The sequence below is a fragment of the Misgurnus anguillicaudatus genome, chromosome 18, assembly GCF_027580225.2.
Source record: "Misgurnus anguillicaudatus chromosome 18, ASM2758022v2, whole genome shotgun sequence".
NCBI classification, from domain to species: Eukaryota; Metazoa; Chordata; class Actinopteri; order Cypriniformes; family Cobitidae; genus Misgurnus; species Misgurnus anguillicaudatus.
Genome location: NC_073354.2, coordinates 4513429 through 4532677, shown reverse-complemented (window position 1 = coordinate 4532677; position 19249 = coordinate 4513429). Strand labels below are relative to the sequence as shown.

The window sequence follows — 19249 nt, the reverse complement described above, 5'->3', positions numbered from 1 at the left end:
TTAGCATGTGCTATGTTTTACACCGTTCAAACTTTGGGTTAGTAACTCACACTGTAATTTACACCTTTGGCACCATGATTCGGCTTGGATGAAAGCTAACCCACCTCTTTAAACTACAAGAGTGAAATGTTGCTTATCCCAGGGTTAGACATACAGTCGTGTGAAAAGCTTATCGATGCATGGTACTTTAAGTCTTATAAAAATATTTAAAGGACAAGCAATGTGAATGTAAAATAGATTCTTCTGAAAGGGCAAATTTTTGTAATAATTAGCATCATACAGAGAAAACATGTAAAACAGCCACTGGACAAACCCATCATACGGCCAAACAACATTTTGGTAGTTTTCAAAGTGGCAGCATACGATTACTTACATAAATGAGCACAAAATGAGATTTTTTTTGTTAGTCAAACTGCTGAATGTCTGAACAAATCAGCCAAGCTACCATCAACAGTGTCAATTTAAATAAAAAACTATATATAGAGCCGCTTGTCTTAACCCCAGCACAAAATCAAAGCCATTAGGATCCTTATCAAGATTATCAAAGTCAGGATTAATCAAAATATAAAAAAATCTGTATCTAAATTTTGTCAATTCTACCGATTTAACATGCATCAATATAGTAAAAAACTATAACTTATGAATCTTTTTAAACATATAATCTAGTATCAGGAAATATGACTTTTTAATCATCATTTGGGTCAGTACAGAACCAAGAAACAAAGCTGTACTGTTATTAGTAGAGAAGCAAAAAAATAAATCTGCCCCCAAAAAACCTCTTACATATCCCAAAAGACTGAATAAATAAACACTTGAATAAATCGCCTGGCAAAAGTCATATTCAACATGAATGAAAGTTTTAATATAAGTCAATACATATAATAAAAGAGTGGAGATTATACTGCCAAGCCCTGCGCTGAGTGAATCAATGAACCAAAACATCTACATCTCATTACAACCCCTTATTACAGCCCTTAACTGGTTAAAACTAGTCAGATTAGTCGATTACAAACAATCAAGTTATTACCAAAAGGGGGATGCGTCGTTGGCACGTGTGTTTAAAAAGATTTCGCTTCGTACTATAGCGGCAAGCGCAATTTACCGTGTGAGATTTGTAACAGTTTACAATAAGGTTGTATGAAGTGTAACAAAGTGTAATTTTTTATCAAAGAATCATAGCATTTATTAATCTTGGTCCTAAATATAGAAATTAAAAATTGATCACTTAATGCAATTTTAACGTATACAACCTCATTGTAAATATATGTAGTCTGACGTACGTCAACGCCGTTTTTATTTTCGTGTATAACAACAACATTCCTTGTGCTAACATGATTTAGTTTTTAGTGCACGTTGAAGGACGGCTCTCGTTTGAAATTAATCAAAGTCGTGTCGCGTTAGTACATTGTGTGTTCTGCTTTACGCAGGTTGTGCCTTTTGCATTGACCACTCAGACTTGGGGATAGAAAAAAAAATTCCCGGATCTTTTATAAGGCCTCGAATTCGTCGATTCTCTGTTTGGTGTTGCCCTGGCGGATCTGCCGGAGAGTTTTGTATTTGTCTCGGCCGGCGCGCATGTTCTCCGTATGCAGGAGGTCGTTCTGAGTCTTCTTGGTGTGATCGCGGGCGTGCTCCAGCTCTGAAGTCAAAGCCTGTGAAAGAAAATGAGATGCAATGTTATACTAGATGGATTTGGCACACGATTTTATCCAAATGTGCATTTAAGTCATGCGTGTTTTATAAGCATGAGCATTTCCTGAAATCAAATGCATGATCTTTCGTGTTGCTAACCCAGTGCACTACCAGTAAAGCTACGTGTTAAGATTAAGACTAATGATTAACAGAATCTAGATATCATACAAGGCTGACTGTGATTTGGCTTCCTGGACCAATAAACTTTTTGATCAGTTATCTTCCAATTTAGTAATCTTAGTTTGAGGCATTTGTTTTACTATGTTCCCCAGCCACTATTTGCCCCTTAAAGCAGATGGGAAATGATACTGTAGGTTAATACGAATGTTGTTCAAGTCAAATCCTAATCCTGAAACCTGATTGGTGGAAAACTTCCCTAGGACCAACAAGGATTTGTTGGCAGAATCATGGTAATCGTCCTATGAGTAAGACTATGCGATTATCCCAACAGGATGTGTTCCTGGATTAGCATCCCCTGGTTTTCCTGTAAGAACATTTCTGCCAAAACCCAGCACTAAGGAAAATCATTTGTATATAACTCTGCATCTATGGTACGCACTTCGTTGTTATCTTCGTGATGTTTTACTACAGAGAACCTCAAGGTTTTTCCTGCTCACCATTAGCTGTTTCTGGACTCGTTCGTTCTTCTCTGCCTCTGTGATCCTCTCTTCCTCGCGGCGGTGGTCATTGATTCCTCCGGTCTGCAAGTCTGCGCTGTAGCTGCTGGCGCTCTCGCCATCCCCATCTTCTAATTCGTTCTCGTACGAATCGTAGGCGGGTGGTGGTGGAGGGGGAGGCGGGGCCGTCATCACCATGTGGAGCTCCTCACGGGTCTTCATCAGGTCCTCCTGGGCCTCCTGCGCCTAAGGAAACACAATACAACTTTAAGTCTACCAATCCATACATTGATCAGTACTCTGGATATATATAAACACACACTCGCTATATCTGGACACCATGTTCTACATTTTAAACCAATTTGTAGTAAATTGTAACACGTGTGATTGTCCCAGCAAAATATAGGCCACTTGGTTTGATATTTTGTACTGCGTTACAACTGATCCTCTATCCTATATATAGATATAGATAAAATTTGATGTCTGAACTTCTCAGGTGACTACTGTATGTAACAGAGTTGACCAATGAAATCAAACTAGAGACACGAGTCATATCAACATGGTGGGTTTTAATGCAAGGGACCAAGTGTGCCACACAAACCCTGAACAGTGAAGCCAAATCGCCTCCCAGTGACTGGTCCCAGTATAGATCATAAAGCCCGCCTCCCCATGTTATTCAACGGGACTTGAGACCAACTAAACAATTTAATTACACTTCAAAAATCTTTTTTCTGAAGCTGGTTTCTGTCATTTACTGTAGTTTTTATCACGCTGATGTAAATTCAAATGGGTTTTTTTAATAAGTTTGTTTTTAGTTAGTTAGTTAATGCTATAAAAACAGTGGTGTCACGTCATGATTGACAGCTGTGATATCGTATTCTGCGAAAGCGAGGGCGGGTCCTTGCTTTCGCGGCTTTATTTCCTGCTCACTACTGCGCAGGACTGGTCCCGAAATCGCTACTGCTCAGACTCAAGACCCAAGATGTCAGCGCCGTATCGGGACACTGAAGGCTTCGCTTTTCACCAATGGAAGAGAGCGAACGGCCTTCGTCCATCTTTTTCTATGCAAGAGATGTGGTTTGCGCATAACACAATGCCAGCTTCTGTGGTAGGAGTACTACTATGTGACCCTGAACCACAAAACCAGTCATAAGTCGCAAGGGTATATTTGTAGAAAAGGCCAAAAATATATTGCATGTGTTAAAATAACTTTCTTTTATGCCAAAAATCATTAATATATCACGTTCCATGAACATATCTAGTAAATTTCCTGCCGTAAATATATCCAAACGTTATTTTTGTGAGTGGATGTGAAAATCGCGATCAAAATTGGTCGGAAACTTGCCTACAAACTTTGCTTTGCTAACCCGTTCCTTGGGGATTTCCCATTTACATTTGGTTTATGTAAAAGCTTACAACTTCCCTTATTCAGTCCACAAGGTCATTTCAGCTGAAACAAAGATTTTTCTTTGTAATGTGTTGCGAGGACTTCATTTGGATTATGATCTTTGCATGCGCTTGCTTAATTATTTAGAATTTTTTCAAACCGTTGTATCTCGGCAAATATTGTCCCATCCTAAATAAATAAATAAATAAATAATTGCATTATTATTAATTATGCTAAACATTTTACAATTATATTTGGCTTAAAGGTGCAGTGTGTAATTTTTAGAAGGATCTCTTGACAGAAATGCAAAATAATATACAAAACTATATTATCAGGGGTGTATACAGACCTTTTATAATGACCCGTTATGTTTTTATTACCTTAGAATGAGACGTTTTTATCTACATACACCGAGGGTCCCCTTACATGCAAGTCGCCATTTTGTGCAGTCATGTTTCTACAGAAGCCCTTAATGGACAAACTTTTTTACTAAGTTTTCTCCAACGATATGTTTGTTCGATGGCGGCTACTGTAGCTTCTCTGTGTGTTTCAAAAGCGAGTGGTGAGCAGTGGACTAAGCCGTTGTTGCAATTCGCAACCTCAACACTAGATGATTCTAAAATGTACACACTGCACCTTTAAGTTTGTACTCTGCTTATCCCTCTAAAAAAAACTTTAGATCGTTCAAAAATATTCTTCAAACCGAATAATGACGAATAATCTAGGTGGATCTATTCCTAATAATGAAAAGTCATGTGTCATCATGGAATGGCATTTTTGGCCAGTAACCACTGCACTTCCTCAGCCAATAATAGCAGATCCATCATTCGTGCTCTTTCTGTGACCATATAAAGCAGTTTTGCTTAAGTAAAATTTGGTCTATTATAATGGCATTATCTCTTTAGACAATCATAAAGGCATAAATATTCTTACTCTGTGCTGCCATGTAAACGCCTCCTGTTCCTTGCGATGTTTGGCTTCCTCCAGAAGAGCAATCCGAGCGGTGTGTTCTGCCAGCTCAGCGGCCTGGGACACATGAATAAAGTTGACTGTCAATGAGAAAGTCGATTGACTGTGATTTTTCTGAGGAGCAGTGTTTGGTTCTCACCAGTTGTTCCTGACTCTTCATCTGATCGTGGGCTTGTCTGGCCAGTTGTTCTTTGGCGAGCAGGGCGGCCTGCCTCTCCGCCTCCAATCTGATCGCCTCCTCCTCCGCCTGTCTCCGCTCATTCTCCAATTGTATGGCTCTCTGCATCTGCTCCTGCAGGTCTGTAAAAAATAACCACACACACGTTTGCAAACATCTCAGATTGATGGGCGGGGGGGATGCTCTCATGGTTACAGATGTGGGATGTTAGCTTGTTTCACGTTAGATAAGTGTGACTAAGCTCTACTGCACTGTGGGTGTGTGTTTATATGGTTTCATGTAGCAGGCCGTCTCACTGGTTAAACAAGTAATGTTCTTAATAACTTTTACATTTACATTTTATTTGTGTGTCACTCATTTCAGAGAATTGTTTTTTAAACACATACATTTTAGAAATATATTGCAGAAACAAGTTACAAAGACTGTGTATTATGTAGTACGAAATTGTGAAGTTACACCGTTAAACAGTTTTCCACATTTCTGTGTTTAGGATTATTTGGGCGGGGCTAAAACAGTGGCTCGATGACCTACTGGAGGCACCGTGCATGGCCCCGCCCCTAACACAATCCGAGCATGCATTCAGGTTGCAGTGGTATTTAAAAGTTAAGAGACGCGGCAGCTTTGCTGCAAGTGGGCGTGGTTTCAGTGCCGCCAGTTTAAGAGCTGAGAATCTGAGAATCCTGCCCATTTTTCCAAGAACTTATTAGATTTTTTTTGTTTTTTTTAAACACTCAAATTTGGCTGACACATTTTTCTATCATGTGACAAACTCAGAAAACTTTTAATATCAGACTTTACACAGACTTTGATTTATAAAAGAATCAAAACCAAATTCAACCAAGGGTCAATGTGCTTAATGCCGATCACACAAGATGTCTTGTTATCAGGGTTTGGTTCTGTGAAGTATTTTTATTTATAACATTATATATTTATATTACCAAACATAAAAAAGAGCCTCATTCTCATGTTTAAGCATACAGGAAACAAAATTATTACTTAGTGTTTGAATTACGCATTTATGTGACTTAAAATGCAACTTAAACACATGAAGAAGATTCTGCACATTTACATTTCAAGCTAGAGTCATTTCAAAAACTACATTGTGGATCTTACCTTTCTCTGCTTTTTTGGTCTTCTCCTCAAACTGGTAAAGTCTCATCATCAGATCTTGTTTCTCTCTCTCCATTTGCTCTTTTTCTCTCTCAATGGCCTCTCGTCTCTTCTTCTCGCTCTCTAGCTGAGCTCTGCACATTACACGGAAACAAAGAGACGATCTAAAGTCCAATACTGACAGAGCGCTTTTATTTTTTTATCTGTCTATCACATTTATCAAGACCTCTTATACGGGTCATATACCGTAAGCCCTGATAAACAACAGTGTGTTAACCAACAGTATCAGAGATCATTTACTGTGCACATACTGTAAAAGTTGTAAAGGTTCAGTGACAAAAAAATGGTTAAAGAGCCATTTACACAGAGTGATTTGTGGCAAAAAAAACTCTTGGAAATGATGGCAGTGATGCAATGCTTTGCCATACCAATGGGGGTGCAGATATTTTGCAGGGTTCACACCAGACGTGGTTGAGGCGGCAAGCGCGAGTTTTTTACATGTTAAGTCAATGCAAAGACACGATTAGGCATCATGCGGCGCGATAGACGCAGCGCGGATGGCGCGTTCTGCACGAATTTAACGTTGCCACGGGAAACCCGCAAGTTGAAAAATCTGAACTTTAACGGATTTCCGTGTCGCGTTAACCAATCAGGACCTTGCTGTAGTAGTGACGTGATTACAGGAAGCGAGCGGAGTCTCGCAAATTTTTGCGTGAATGTCTCGAATGACTAGAATTTTACGCGCGGCTTTCACAAGCAAATTAAACTGAGTAAACTCAAATGTTCAAGCGTCCAACTAGGCGTGAATAGCTCGTTTTTGCCGCCTCTACCGAGGCTGGTGTGAATGCACCATTAGAGGTCATGTTAGCAGCCTCTTGATACACCAGATTTGTTCAATTTCATGCGGCGCCACAAAAAACGGCAGGCGGATGACATCAAAGTACCGTAAAAGGGATTTGAGAAATAATACACAGCTGTTAGATTTCTATTACCTTTTGCCGTACCTTGATGTTATATCCAATTTCTTTGGAAACAACAGGTGGATGACAAGAGGCACTGTGCACTGTTGTTAATATAAATAAGGGACTGTGCAATGCTCAATATGGGCACTCTCGTGACTGAAGTCCCACCTACCAGATAAAAGAACCAATCATTAATCGATAAAGATTTGTAATTCCTTGTGGGAGGGGCTCTGAACAAAGTCACGTGAGGCGCTTGCCAACATGTGCGCATGCGCAGTATATGAAGTAATCTCGAAAAATATGTTTTTTGTGGAGCAAATTTAAGCTTAAGAAACAAAAGTTCCTCATTTAATTAGATAGGACTTTAGTTTCGTATGACTAAAATAACTGCCAGAAGGCGTTGCAAACATGGCCACCTAGTGGCGCGACTTCCTTAAAGGGACTTTGTTGGTTCTTTTGGCGCCGAACACACCTTACGTCTATCTGGATACTTCTGTTTGCCTAGCAACAATTTAGAAGTCTTGAGGTATTGCATAAAATGTGCCCAAAAACATTAACTCCCTAGTAACCTTTCAATACACCTTGGTAAAGACCCAGTAACCACTTCTCCCCATTTAATAATGTCTAATAACTACCCATAAACCAATAAAAACTCTGGAGATACACCACAGAAATGCCTTAGCAACCACTTATCTATCAATTCAACTGTCTGTCCATCTCCCTCTCTCTTATGGGGTGTACACACCAAATGCGAATTCAATGATTTGCGCAAGCAGATCACATACAAAGTCAATGCAAAGACGCAAATAGACACCTGGAGTGACGCGATTGGGCGGAAAACACGTTATTCGCCTCAAATGTTGAAAATACTCAACATAAAAGGAAAATTTAGCATGACACAAAGTTAAATTCCGCAAGTAATCTGAAGCGAGGAATGCGATTGCTTTGCTTTTGGTGTTTATGCAGCATAAGGCCCAAAAAAACCTTGTGACTGTAACCTTATGACTAACTTTTCATATCCAGCTATAATCTTATATTTAATATACGCAATCAAAACAAGACTGTAGATAAGGGTCGCTTGTATCCGTTTCTGCAGCATCTGCTGATGAGACGGCATCACTCATCACGTCGTCATGGCGATTCAGCCTCACCTCTCCATCTGTTTGTGTTGTTTCTCCTCTCGTGCCTGAGCTTTCATCTGTTGAACTTCAATGGTGTCCGGCTTCCTGCGGCGCATGTACAGCTCATGGTTCCCCATGCACAGCTGCAGGATGCGCTTATTTATTCTCAAACGTGGTGCGTAGAACACAAAATCCTGCAGGGGAGACACAAGCGTAGATGCAGGAGGCTCATTATTTGCACTATTCTTCAGAATTATGGTCTGTAGATTAAAAATTAGTAGACATTTATGCTTTAAAATCTGGTGGAATTAATCATCCATCATAACAAGGATAAAAATAATCTAAAAAAATAATCACACAATTTGCATCGCAATAGACTGCAAATTTGCAATCGTTAAGCAGCTGTTCATACACAGACTGTCTCTGCCATTCACAGATAACATTATATGAAGGTCTGGCTGTCAGAGACAACAGACTGATGCCATTTATCAGCTAAAACAGCCCTGGATATAAAATCCACACCGTTTACTGTGAAACTACAGTCTTTACACTGATTTATTGTGTATGTGTGTCTGTGTGTGTGAGAGAATAAAAAAGAGGGTGAGAGAGCTAGAGCGATCTTGCCATTTCCTCAAATGTTTTGGGTGTGTCATCCAGAAGGAGGGTCCTCAAATGGCGCTTTTTCATTGCATAGTACCGCACATCTCAGGTTGTGTCAGCTTACTTTACTTTGGCTTGGTTATCTTTTTTCTGTTGCATTTAGTAACACTTCAGAGATTGGGAGGGATTATAGGCATGCTGTTATATTTGCGTTGTCTACTGCTGTGACATCATACAAAAAGTGGGAGCGAGCATCGTTGAAATGCAGTGTTTCCCATACATTCATTTATTTGTCATTCCGCCACAAAATAAAAATGTATCACTACAAATAGATGTGTGCACATCACGTTTATCACTACCTGTGTATCACATGACAGTTTCTGTGCAAACACCCGTGGCGTCAGTCGACGCGTTCTGCTAAGTTGCTAAATTGCCTTGCAGACGTGCGCGTCTTGTGCCAACACAAACTACAAGGAAAACATGGTTATGGTGTTCCTAATTCTAAGCCTGTGGATGTTTTTAATCGCTAAAAGGGAGTTTGGGAACTTAAAGCAAAGCACAGATGACAACAGGTTTACTTGAGGCTAGCATAAAGGTAAAGCTAATCTTGCGTTAGCAATGATGCTGGGAGTGACGATTCTCTCAGACCAATCAGAGATCTACAGTGTTTTCGCGTCACGTTTTAGTATCAGCTCAGTTTGCTTGGAACCCCAAATGAGGTGGTACTAAAAAAAAGTATCGGTAGGCTACTATGTACTGTATCAAGTGGAAAAGCCCCAAAAGTAAGCTGACCCGACTCAACCCGTGGGGTACTATGCAATGGAAAGGTGCCAAAAGTGGGGTCCCTGGAACCCTGGTGGTCCTCAATGCTTAGCCAGAGGGTCCGTGAAATAATTTGTTATAAATTGTTAAAAAGGGGACATTTATATACATCTGAGAACCGTGTAAATCTTGCTACTTCCAATTTTATGAAAGCTTTTAAGATCATTTTAAAAGTATTAATGTTGAGTCCAAATGTTATCTAAACAAAACAAAGACACAAGTTGAACATGATTCAGGAGATAATTTGTGTTTATCACTATGAAACATGTAAAATATGCTTTAGGGTAAGAGTATGCTTAGGAACTTTAAGGGGGTCCTTGGAAATGTTTCTCCCCTGTAAGGGGTCCCTGGCCACAAAAGTTTGAGAACCCCTGATCCAGACGATACAGTGGGAACAAAACTCCTGAGACCACTAGTAAAAACTTTTCAGTTCATTTATTAACACATTTTCATTTCAAATTATATTATCAGAATAGCAATTTGGGTAAAGGAAATAAAGTGCATTTCATGGCAGTTTCTTATTCCGAAGGCTGCAGCCTCCGGATGTCGAATTTCTAGGTTGTTTACCATGTACGTCCACTTTTTAATTGTTAATATTTTGAAAAATAAATAGTTGTAATATCCCCAAGACTTCAGTTAACTTAAACCAGGCTTGAAAACGTATGCAGCCTGCATATGCGACCTAAATTGAGAAACGGCCTATATGTCCATTTACTTCTATAGCGTCCGAGCCGAAAAGAGCTCCACGGCCAAATCTTATGATCCATCTCAGAGTGATTCAAGAATTTCACAAAGCATCTTGCGTGCTTCAATGGAAGGACAGATCTCATGTCAATGTTTGGTACAGACAATGTCAAAAATTTAGTTACATTTGTTTAAAGACTTTGAAATACAGTACAGTAGTAAAGGAGATTTCTTTTGGCATTTAACGCTGCTTTATTTTTCATTTAATTTAATATTTTACATCCCAGATGCATAACGTGGTCTCAGACTATTGGATCCCACTAGCTACTCTTACATGCAACCAAATAATCAGTTTGTAATCGTATTGATAGACTTTTCAATCCGATTGAGCCATGTAAACACCTTAATATTAATGAGGTCGATCGCAAGCAAATTCAGAACGATTTAAAAGAGGTGGTGTAGTCTGATTTGTGATCTGATCATCAAAAGAAATGAATGCATGTAAATGCGCAAATCGTAGTATTTTCTCGCGTTATTAAGTAATGAAGTCACATGTTGACATGTCTTTCATAACACTACATAAAGCCATAAAATACCGTTGTGCATTTGGAAAAGTGTGCTTTTATTGTCTATATCTGAAAGCGGCTTAAGAACAATTTTCTATGACTCAACTATGACTTTATCGCTGAATAAATGTACAAAGTGTGAACTCGACGAGAGATGCCGTGCGCAGTGCGGCCAAGATTTCAGATTTGGGCAACTTTTAAAAAACCCTGGCTGTGTTCTTTTGCAGACGTTTGATTAAATATAATGTACATGTACCTTAAACATTGCAATCTGATTAAAATGTTCCCTTACATGTAAACTGTATTGTTGTAACCTGCAATCGGATTAAATTCAGTCGGATTGGCAAAATTTTGTGCATGTAAACATAGCCACTGTGCAGTATTTGGTGGGAACAGGTTTCAGAAAGCAAACCTGTTTATTGGCTACAAGCAGCGAGACACATCATCCCTGTATGTTAGGACAGAAGACGAGCTCTTTTCCTGTCAAAGCAGTTTTTCAGCGTTACGTAGGACTGTGTGGTATGAATGCTGCTTGTGTTGCAACAATGGTTTCACTTACTGGAGCTTTTTTATCAATAGGCTTGATGACAAACTTCTTATCGTTGAAGGAAATGTTTCTTATTTCGCTCCAGGGGAATCCGATTTTCGGAGTCAGTCTGAAAACACAATGAGAAAAAAAGTGTAAAAAAAACTTGTTTTATTTCAAGCATACAGTCAAAAAATAAATAAATAAGGAAAACCCATTCAATATCTATTCGAAGCAAAATCAAATGCAGTTTTCTGTTTGAATAATTCGAATGAAGCATTGAGAATGTTGTGGCACAGGCATGTGATTAATCAATGTTGAATGTAAAGAAAGGGCGTGGCCTGTGACATCATCAGAACTCTGTGATCTCTCTTTGTGGACTCATGGGAGTGTCGTCACATTGTCCTTATGAGAGTAAATACTGTAAAGCTACTGTGGGCGCCTCATATGACACATGACAAACATTTACTAATAAGAAATTACATAAATACTTCATTAATAATGATGAGAATAAATGAGTATGATAGGCTTCACACGGTTTAGTTTTTAAGGTTTTGTATTTTTTGCCATTTATTAAACACCATTACAAAAATGTACACCATTAACCACACTCGAAGCATATCTGGCATCTCTAATACACCTAACTTGCTTGTTTTTGGCCTATGGGAGGAAACTGGAGTACAAGATGTCATGCAAACAACAACATTTCTGAAAGCATCTGAACTAAACATGCATGCAGGATACCATAATAATCTATTTTTTATTATTTAAGTCATATGCAGAAACTGAAGAATGGAAGTATGAAGCGTCTGGGGAGAAAAATATGGAAACCGCATTCAATGGTAGCACTAGAGCAGCCCATGTGTGTCAAAACCATATGCATTATCACTACACCAATGTACAGATTAAAATTATTATACAGAATATTCATCATCCTCAAGTATTTGGTATTTGGTGTTTGTCCACTTGGTGCCATGAACATCTGTGAAGTTGTGTCTTCTGCTTCGCTCTGTTTGGCTCTTGAGAGAATAGGATGGGTGAGAGGTTGTCATGGTGACCGAGTCTAGATGGAATAGAGGTGCGACATGTACCTTGATAACATTTAGGTTGGCCTTGCTGGTACTGTAATGTTCAGTTATTGTAGTTTCTAAACTTTCAAATAATTTTCTAGTTTGAAGACTGGGAAACATGGAAAATGTAAAATGTTGCATCGTCTAAAAAACACTTTTTATCTACACCAGCAACTACAGCTTTAAGAGTTCATGCCAAAATTTTGATTAGCTCACAATTTACTCGTTCAAATATGGCAGCACATAAACAATGTAAAATCGTATTTGTTGTTGAGTGTCTTATGACTGGTCTGCAACATGCCATCACAAGAACCAATTTTCTGTTGTTTATGTGCCTGGTATGGTTTGTTTACAAACTTTACATTACATACACTAAATACGTTCAAAGTTTTCTCTCACAAACTTTTCATTTCACCTCAGATGACATTTTACAAACCCAGGAGTCGTATGGATCACATTTATGATGGATGGATGGATGCGCTTTTTGGCTAGACAAGCTTCAGAAAATCTGCCACTATTTAATTGCATTAAAGGATATTATTTAATATAACTCAGATTGTGTTCGGCTAAAGAAAGAAAGTCATAAACGCATAGAAGAACAAGAGGGTAGGTAAATAGTGAGCTATTTTTCATTTTTGAGTGAATTATGTGTGTCATCATGTGGCAAATGGACAGCTTGTTGTCCTTAAAAGTTTGGATTGAAGTTATAGGTGGAGTTTTGCGTTTGTGCTTGGGGGGCACCTACCTGCAAACAAGGTTACTGCAATACTTTGAGATTAGTGAGAGAGTGTGGCTTGGCTTCATGTTATTTTTTAATACAGTTTAAATTAATTCAAACAATTTTAGCCTTAAGGTACTCAGTCTACCTATTCAAATATTAATATTAGACATATAAAATATGAATTCTCATTTCACCCCATACTTCACCGGATCTCAAAAAGAAAGTTTTGTAAGATTTGTAATGGCTAAGTTTAGTGTAATAGGCGAAGTTTGGGGTGGGGCTGATCAGAAGCCCCTTTGACTTCCATAGTAGGATAAAAGAATTCTACTGAAGTCAAAGGGGCTTCTGATTGGTTTGAGAAACAAACATTCTCCAAATATCTTTCTTTGTGTTCATTAGAACAAACACATTTGATATAATTTTTGTTTTTGGGTGAACGATCACTTAACCTAGACAAAATTATAATTGGCTCTGGTTTGGGGGGGCTGATCAGAAGCACCATTGATTTCCATAGTAGAAAAAATTATTTTATGTAAGTCAAAGGGGTTTGATGAATTTGAAGAATTGACAAACATTTCCCAAATATCTTCCTTTGTGTTCATCAGAACAAATACATTTATACAGGTTTATAACAACATGAGAGTGAATAAATGATGACATCATCATTTCTTTACTCTCAAACTAAAATGACATAATTTTTGTTATTGGATGAACTATTACTTTAATAGCAGAGACAAAATTATAATTGGCTCTGATCACCTATTAATAAAGTCAACCATTACAAACCTTACATTTTTACATTTAACCTGCAAAATTGATAGAAAGTAAATAGAAACAGCTCCTGTCCTTTATTCATTTCAAAATAATACAAAGTATCTTGATATCAAAAAGAAAATGTTTGTAAGGTTTGTAATGGCTGACTTTAATATTAGGCGGAGTTTGGGGGGGGCTGATCAGAAGCCCCATTGACTTCTACAGTAAAAAAGGACTTTAAAATCAATGGGGCTTCTGATTGGTATGTGGAACAAACATTCCCCAAATATCTTTTTTTGTGTTCATCAGAACAAATACACTTAAACAGGTTTGTAACAACACGAGAGTGTATATGTATGAGAGTGTATTATGACATAACTTTCGTTTTTGGGTAAACTACCACTTTAATAGCCCAGACAAAATTATAATTGGCTCTGGTTTGGGGGGGCAGTGCTCCCTGGCCCCCCAAATTCCGCCTATTAATAAAATTAGCCATTACAAAACTTATTTTTACATTAAACCTGACATATTGATAGAAAGTAAATAAAAACAGCTTCTGTACTGTATTTATTTTCAAATAGAGCCCAGTGTTAGGAAAAGTTTAAGTGAAGTAGTAAACAAAACAAGTAGTGACTATTCTTCACAAGTGCATCACACTTAACATCTCAGCGAGATTAAAGGTTGAGTTGGCTGGAATTAGCAAGCTTCTTTTGGATGTGTGTGTGTATGTGTGTGTGTCTGGAGGATTAGCAGAAGCTGAGGACAGCAGATGCCAACAAGAAAAGAGGCCCAAGATAAGTTCATTATGGACATTACAATCTACAGTGCTCGACTTCAGCAAACACGCAGCGTGTTTCACGTACAACATGAGAAAAGATCCCATGAATTTCAACTATTCTGAGAGTCGTCAATCAACACTGGTTTCTTATCTTCTCGTGTGTTTGTGTGCTTGTGTAGGCTTCTTTCGGTGTTGTCGCACGCGCACTTCTTGCCCAATGTTATAAGGACGGCAGGGCTTGAAAAACCAGTCTGTTGCTATGGTTAACATGGAGGCCATTGTAGGGAAAATCCATTAGTTGCCACTAAACTATACACACACACTTCTCTGTTTGTGGAAACAATGGAGAAAATGGATGGTATATAAAAGGAAATACTTTCTCAGAATTCGTTCTTCATCACCAAATATTGAAAAACCCCATAAACATCACTACCTTGGATTGCATTGCATATATTGTAGGAGTTGTTGAATATTCCTTGGACGTGGTACCATAGTAATACCATGATTTACTTAAACAGAAACTGGTACCATCATAGTATTGTTTAAGTAGCATGTCAATACTGTGGTATTATGATAATGCTATTGCACCCCAGTACATTATCCACTTTATTACTGTATTTCATACTACGATACTACCACAGTAAAAGTTTATAAGAGATCTATGCAGTGAATGTGAAGCATCAGTATGACTGTAGGGAAAGAGAAAAACTCACTTGTCATCTTTCTCATAGATATTTAGGCCCAAGGCATCCACACCCAGCCAAAGGTCTGTCCCCTTCTTGTTCTTGATATCGAAATAGTTCACGCCGTACATTTCCAGATCCTGTGCGATTTTCAAATACTCGAGCATAGCGTCCTCTCTGGTCACACAAAATAAGACAATAAATGTTTTTCATTACACTCGCCTTATTCATTATCATCTTTTTTTACTATGCAAGTTGGAAAGGCATGTCTGGTTTACTTTGATATGTGTCATTTTCCAATTTATTCATTGAAATAAATTAAAAAATAAAGGAATGAAACCAAACACCTTGTAATCACTCTTGACATTGCTTACATATCATACATCAAGTTATTTTTTGCAAAAATGATATGTAACCAAATTCAAGTTTATTTTGGCAAAAAGTGGGTCACTCATAGCCAAACTAACTACTATGACAGCTATTGCTTGCTGGGAGTAATGTCAGGGCCATGAGTTTGAATCCCAACACATACAGTAAATGTACATCACAGTAAATGTACATCAAAGTACAAAATATCTATAAATCTATATATACACACACATTTAGTGAATGTAATTATTTTTAAAGGAAAACTCAATTTTGCATAAAAAATCTCGCTAATATACTCACCCCAACGTCATCCAACCAAGGCATAAGGGTCTTATCTAGCAAAATGTTTTTTTTTTTTTGGGCAAACAAAAAGAAAGTACATTTTAAACCATAACTTCTCATGTTGCACTAGCCATGTGATGCGTCATCGTAAACCTTACCGTGGGTTTTACACCAGCCGCATTTGAGGCGACAAATTCGCGTCTACCGCGTCTAGTTTGCCGCTTGAACATTTTGAGTTTACTTGCTTCATTCACACGTGAAAGGCGTGCATGAAATTCTAGTCAGACACATTCACGCGAAAATTCGCGTCATGGGAGGGGCTTCTGTGACTCCGCTCGCTTCCTGTGATCACGTCACTACTAGAGCAAGCTCCTGATTGGATAAAGTGGCGCGTTTTTCTGCCAAAGTTCAAATTTTTCAACTCACACGTTTCCTGCGGCAATGCTCAATTCACGCCATTTGCGCAAACTAGACGAGTGAATGAAGTGGAATCGCGTCTACCGCCCCGCGCCGTGAGACCTCCAGACACGTGTCAACGCGTCTTCACATTGACTTAACATTGAAATCACTCGCGCTTGACGGCTCTGTTGTGGCTGTTGTGAACACAGCATTAGGTATTACGTAATCAAGTTGAAATATCACGCATGACGTATGCAAAACTACCGCTCCAGCGTTTAAGTGTGCATTTTACATATGTAACGCGTGACCTTTCGACATGATTACTTAATACTTTAGGTCACACTGGCGTGTTATACAGCTAGTGCAAGACGAGAAGTTATTATTATTATTATTATGTTATATGTTTTATTTTATGTTTTTTTTGGCAAAAATTAGATGGTCTTGCTACATAGGACCCTTATGTCTCTGTTGGGATTGTTTAGAGCCCTTTGAGGCTGCATTTAAACTGTGAACTGTTAAAGTCCACTAAAGTCCACTTTATGGAGAAAAATCCTGTAATTTCTTCTCGACTGAACAATGAAAGAGATAAAATCTTGAAGGACATAGGGGTGATTAAATGATTGGGATTTTTTTCTTGAAAGTGGAATATTCCTTTAAGAAACTAAAAAAACGTTACTGCATAATGAATGTTAGTCAGTATAATAGTCGACTTCACGTCAATTGAATTGCATATTGATGCAGGGTGTTATGAGATTTCTAGGCAACCCCAAACAACTACATTACAGTGTGTTTACACTGGACACAAGCAGTGTCACACAATGCATCAAAACTACGTAAATTGCTCCCATTATATTCAACCAAGCCTGTTTTGGTCGACTGTAAACTTTGAGCATTCATTGCTTCGGGTGTGGGACCCCGTGTAATGTTGTGTGTTCTTTTCAAACATCCCACAATAGATGGTGTTACACCTCAAACACGCAAGTCATGTTCATATCTATCGAGTGGATATCAACTGACCTCAGCATTCCACGGTGTTCCTCGTGCCAAACCTGGATTCTCTCTTCCCACTGATCTCGTGACAACTTGTGCTGGTCCAGAACCCTGCAGTACGACATGTACAGTATAAATACAACAATAGGAGGACCCTACTTTTTAGTATGGAAGTCAATATGCGAAGCTAGTAGTATGTCCAAATTCGTAGTATTCGAAAAACAGATCGCGAAAAGTACTGGGAAGACTTGAACTCACAGCCCAAGCATAGTCTATTTGACTCGTACACTGTAAAAAATTCATCATTTTTGTCAAATTAACATAAATTTTAAGTTAAAGTAGCATAAAAATATAGAGTTAAACAATTTGAACTTGTTTTATAAGTTATGTCAACTATTCAAAGGTCAAAACTTTAAAAAGTACATTGAATTGACTTCATGCTGCATTTTTTTGACACACGTTCGACGCATGCGCATTGCGACAAAGTAAAATGCATCTCCTGGGCTACATACTACATTCTCATGTACGTTAGAAAAACCTAGCGGTGCGTGTACAGTGTGCACATACTATTCTGATGATGAAATTAGCATGACGCACACTGTACGCGAACTCTCACGTATTCGTAAAAACAGAACTATACTTTTAGCTCGATCAAGTTACAACATTAAAGCATCTTTTCCCTTAAAGGTCATTAAGACGTCACAGCCAATGGTGTCGTCACCCTCAGGCAAGTCGAAGTTCTCTCAGTGTTCTCACCTTTGGGGCAGGAGACGATCAGAGGTCAGGTATCCAGGCCGGTGTACTTCTTTGCTGAAATCACCAAATTTGGCCTGTACAGAATAGGAGGCCAGAAGCACGGCGGTCTCTGGTGGACAGTAGATCTCGTCACTGAGGATGCCGTCTTTCACCTGCATGAAGAACAGCTTCTGAGTGATATCTTGGATCAATTCATCCGACACGTCTTCTGGGAAGAACTTGGCACGGAACTTGAACTGAAGCGGGTTCTCTTTCTTTATATCCTGAGAGGAGACCTGTAAAATTATACAGAAAAAACATTGTGAGATTCATTCAAATTACTCCACTTTTTAGACTAGAGCGAAACAATGTCATGCGACAATCCATGTGTGTGCATTTTTTGTATCCAGTTTCCATTTGATTGAAAGCAGGCATGTCAGGGTTAAACGAGAGCTTTCTCAAGGCGTCATTTTGAGCTCTGTGCTGTTTACAAGTGGAATGAAGCCAAACAAGTTTCTTCTTCTGACAATTTCCTTTTATCTCTTTCACAGTTCTTGATTTACGTGACGGGTTACATCGCAGGTATCACCTGTATATGTTTGAAAAATGGCATATTCTGGGATTTGTGTGCATTCCTTTTGTGAGACATTTTTGCTGGTAGGTAACCTAGGCTTTCAGTCAGGTTTTCTCAAGAAAATTTAGCAACTTGGGTTTCAGGCGGACAGACAGCATTTTATATTTAAAGGAGCAGTATGTAAGAAATGTATATCAATTAATCATAAAATGGCCCTGATATGTCACTAGACATTAAGAAATCATTTTCATTACAAATACTTAATATCCTGGCCGAACCACTGTTGTCATTGACATGTCATTTAAAAAGTAGAGTTGCAGCCCTCAACTGATGTTTATGTTGTCATGTTGTGTATTGGCCATCAGTTGTGTGATTGCAGTACCAAGTTTTGGCCATAATCCTACATACTGTTCCTTTAAGTAAATTCAGTAGATGAGGCACCAATATAAAATGTCTGGTGTCAATAGCGCTATTCGATTACTAAAGTCTAATTTATAGTCGTGGGTAGCCTGCCACGCACCTCGGCAGAATTTAAACAACGCATCCATTTTACACGGACCGCAAGCGCTGTGATTGGTCAACCCCTTCGTCAAGTAAAAAAAAATCTGTGTCGCATTTCTTCATAGACATTTATGACTTCTTATTTGGCTGTTGCGCTGCT

At 38.5% G+C, this 19249-nt stretch overlaps 1 protein-coding gene across 2 annotated transcripts in view; it reads right to left on the bottom strand.

Moving 5' to 3' along the window:
* Window positions 1-840: 840 nt before the first annotated feature.
* The window catches only part of ezrb (ezrin b), a 37456-nt gene continuing 19047 nt past the window's right edge, over window positions 841-19249 (bottom strand). For both annotated transcript variants that reach the window (XM_073855634.1, XM_073855633.1), the window contains 10 exons: window positions 18036-18310; window positions 17307-17390; window positions 15270-15416; window positions 11268-11364; window positions 8067-8230; window positions 5957-6087; window positions 4805-4965; window positions 4630-4722; window positions 2310-2555; window positions 841-1652 (listed from right to left, as the gene is read on the bottom strand). In XM_073855634.1, the coding sequence (XP_073711735.1) occupies window positions 1488-1652; window positions 2310-2555; window positions 4630-4722; window positions 4805-4965; window positions 5957-6087; window positions 8067-8230; window positions 11268-11364; window positions 15270-15416; window positions 17307-17390; window positions 18036-18310 (1563 nt within the window). In that variant the 3' untranslated portion in view covers window positions 841-1487. The remainder of the gene's footprint in view (window positions 1653-2309; window positions 2556-4629; window positions 4723-4804; window positions 4966-5956; window positions 6088-8066; window positions 8231-11267; window positions 11365-15269; window positions 15417-17306; window positions 17391-18035; window positions 18311-19249) is intronic.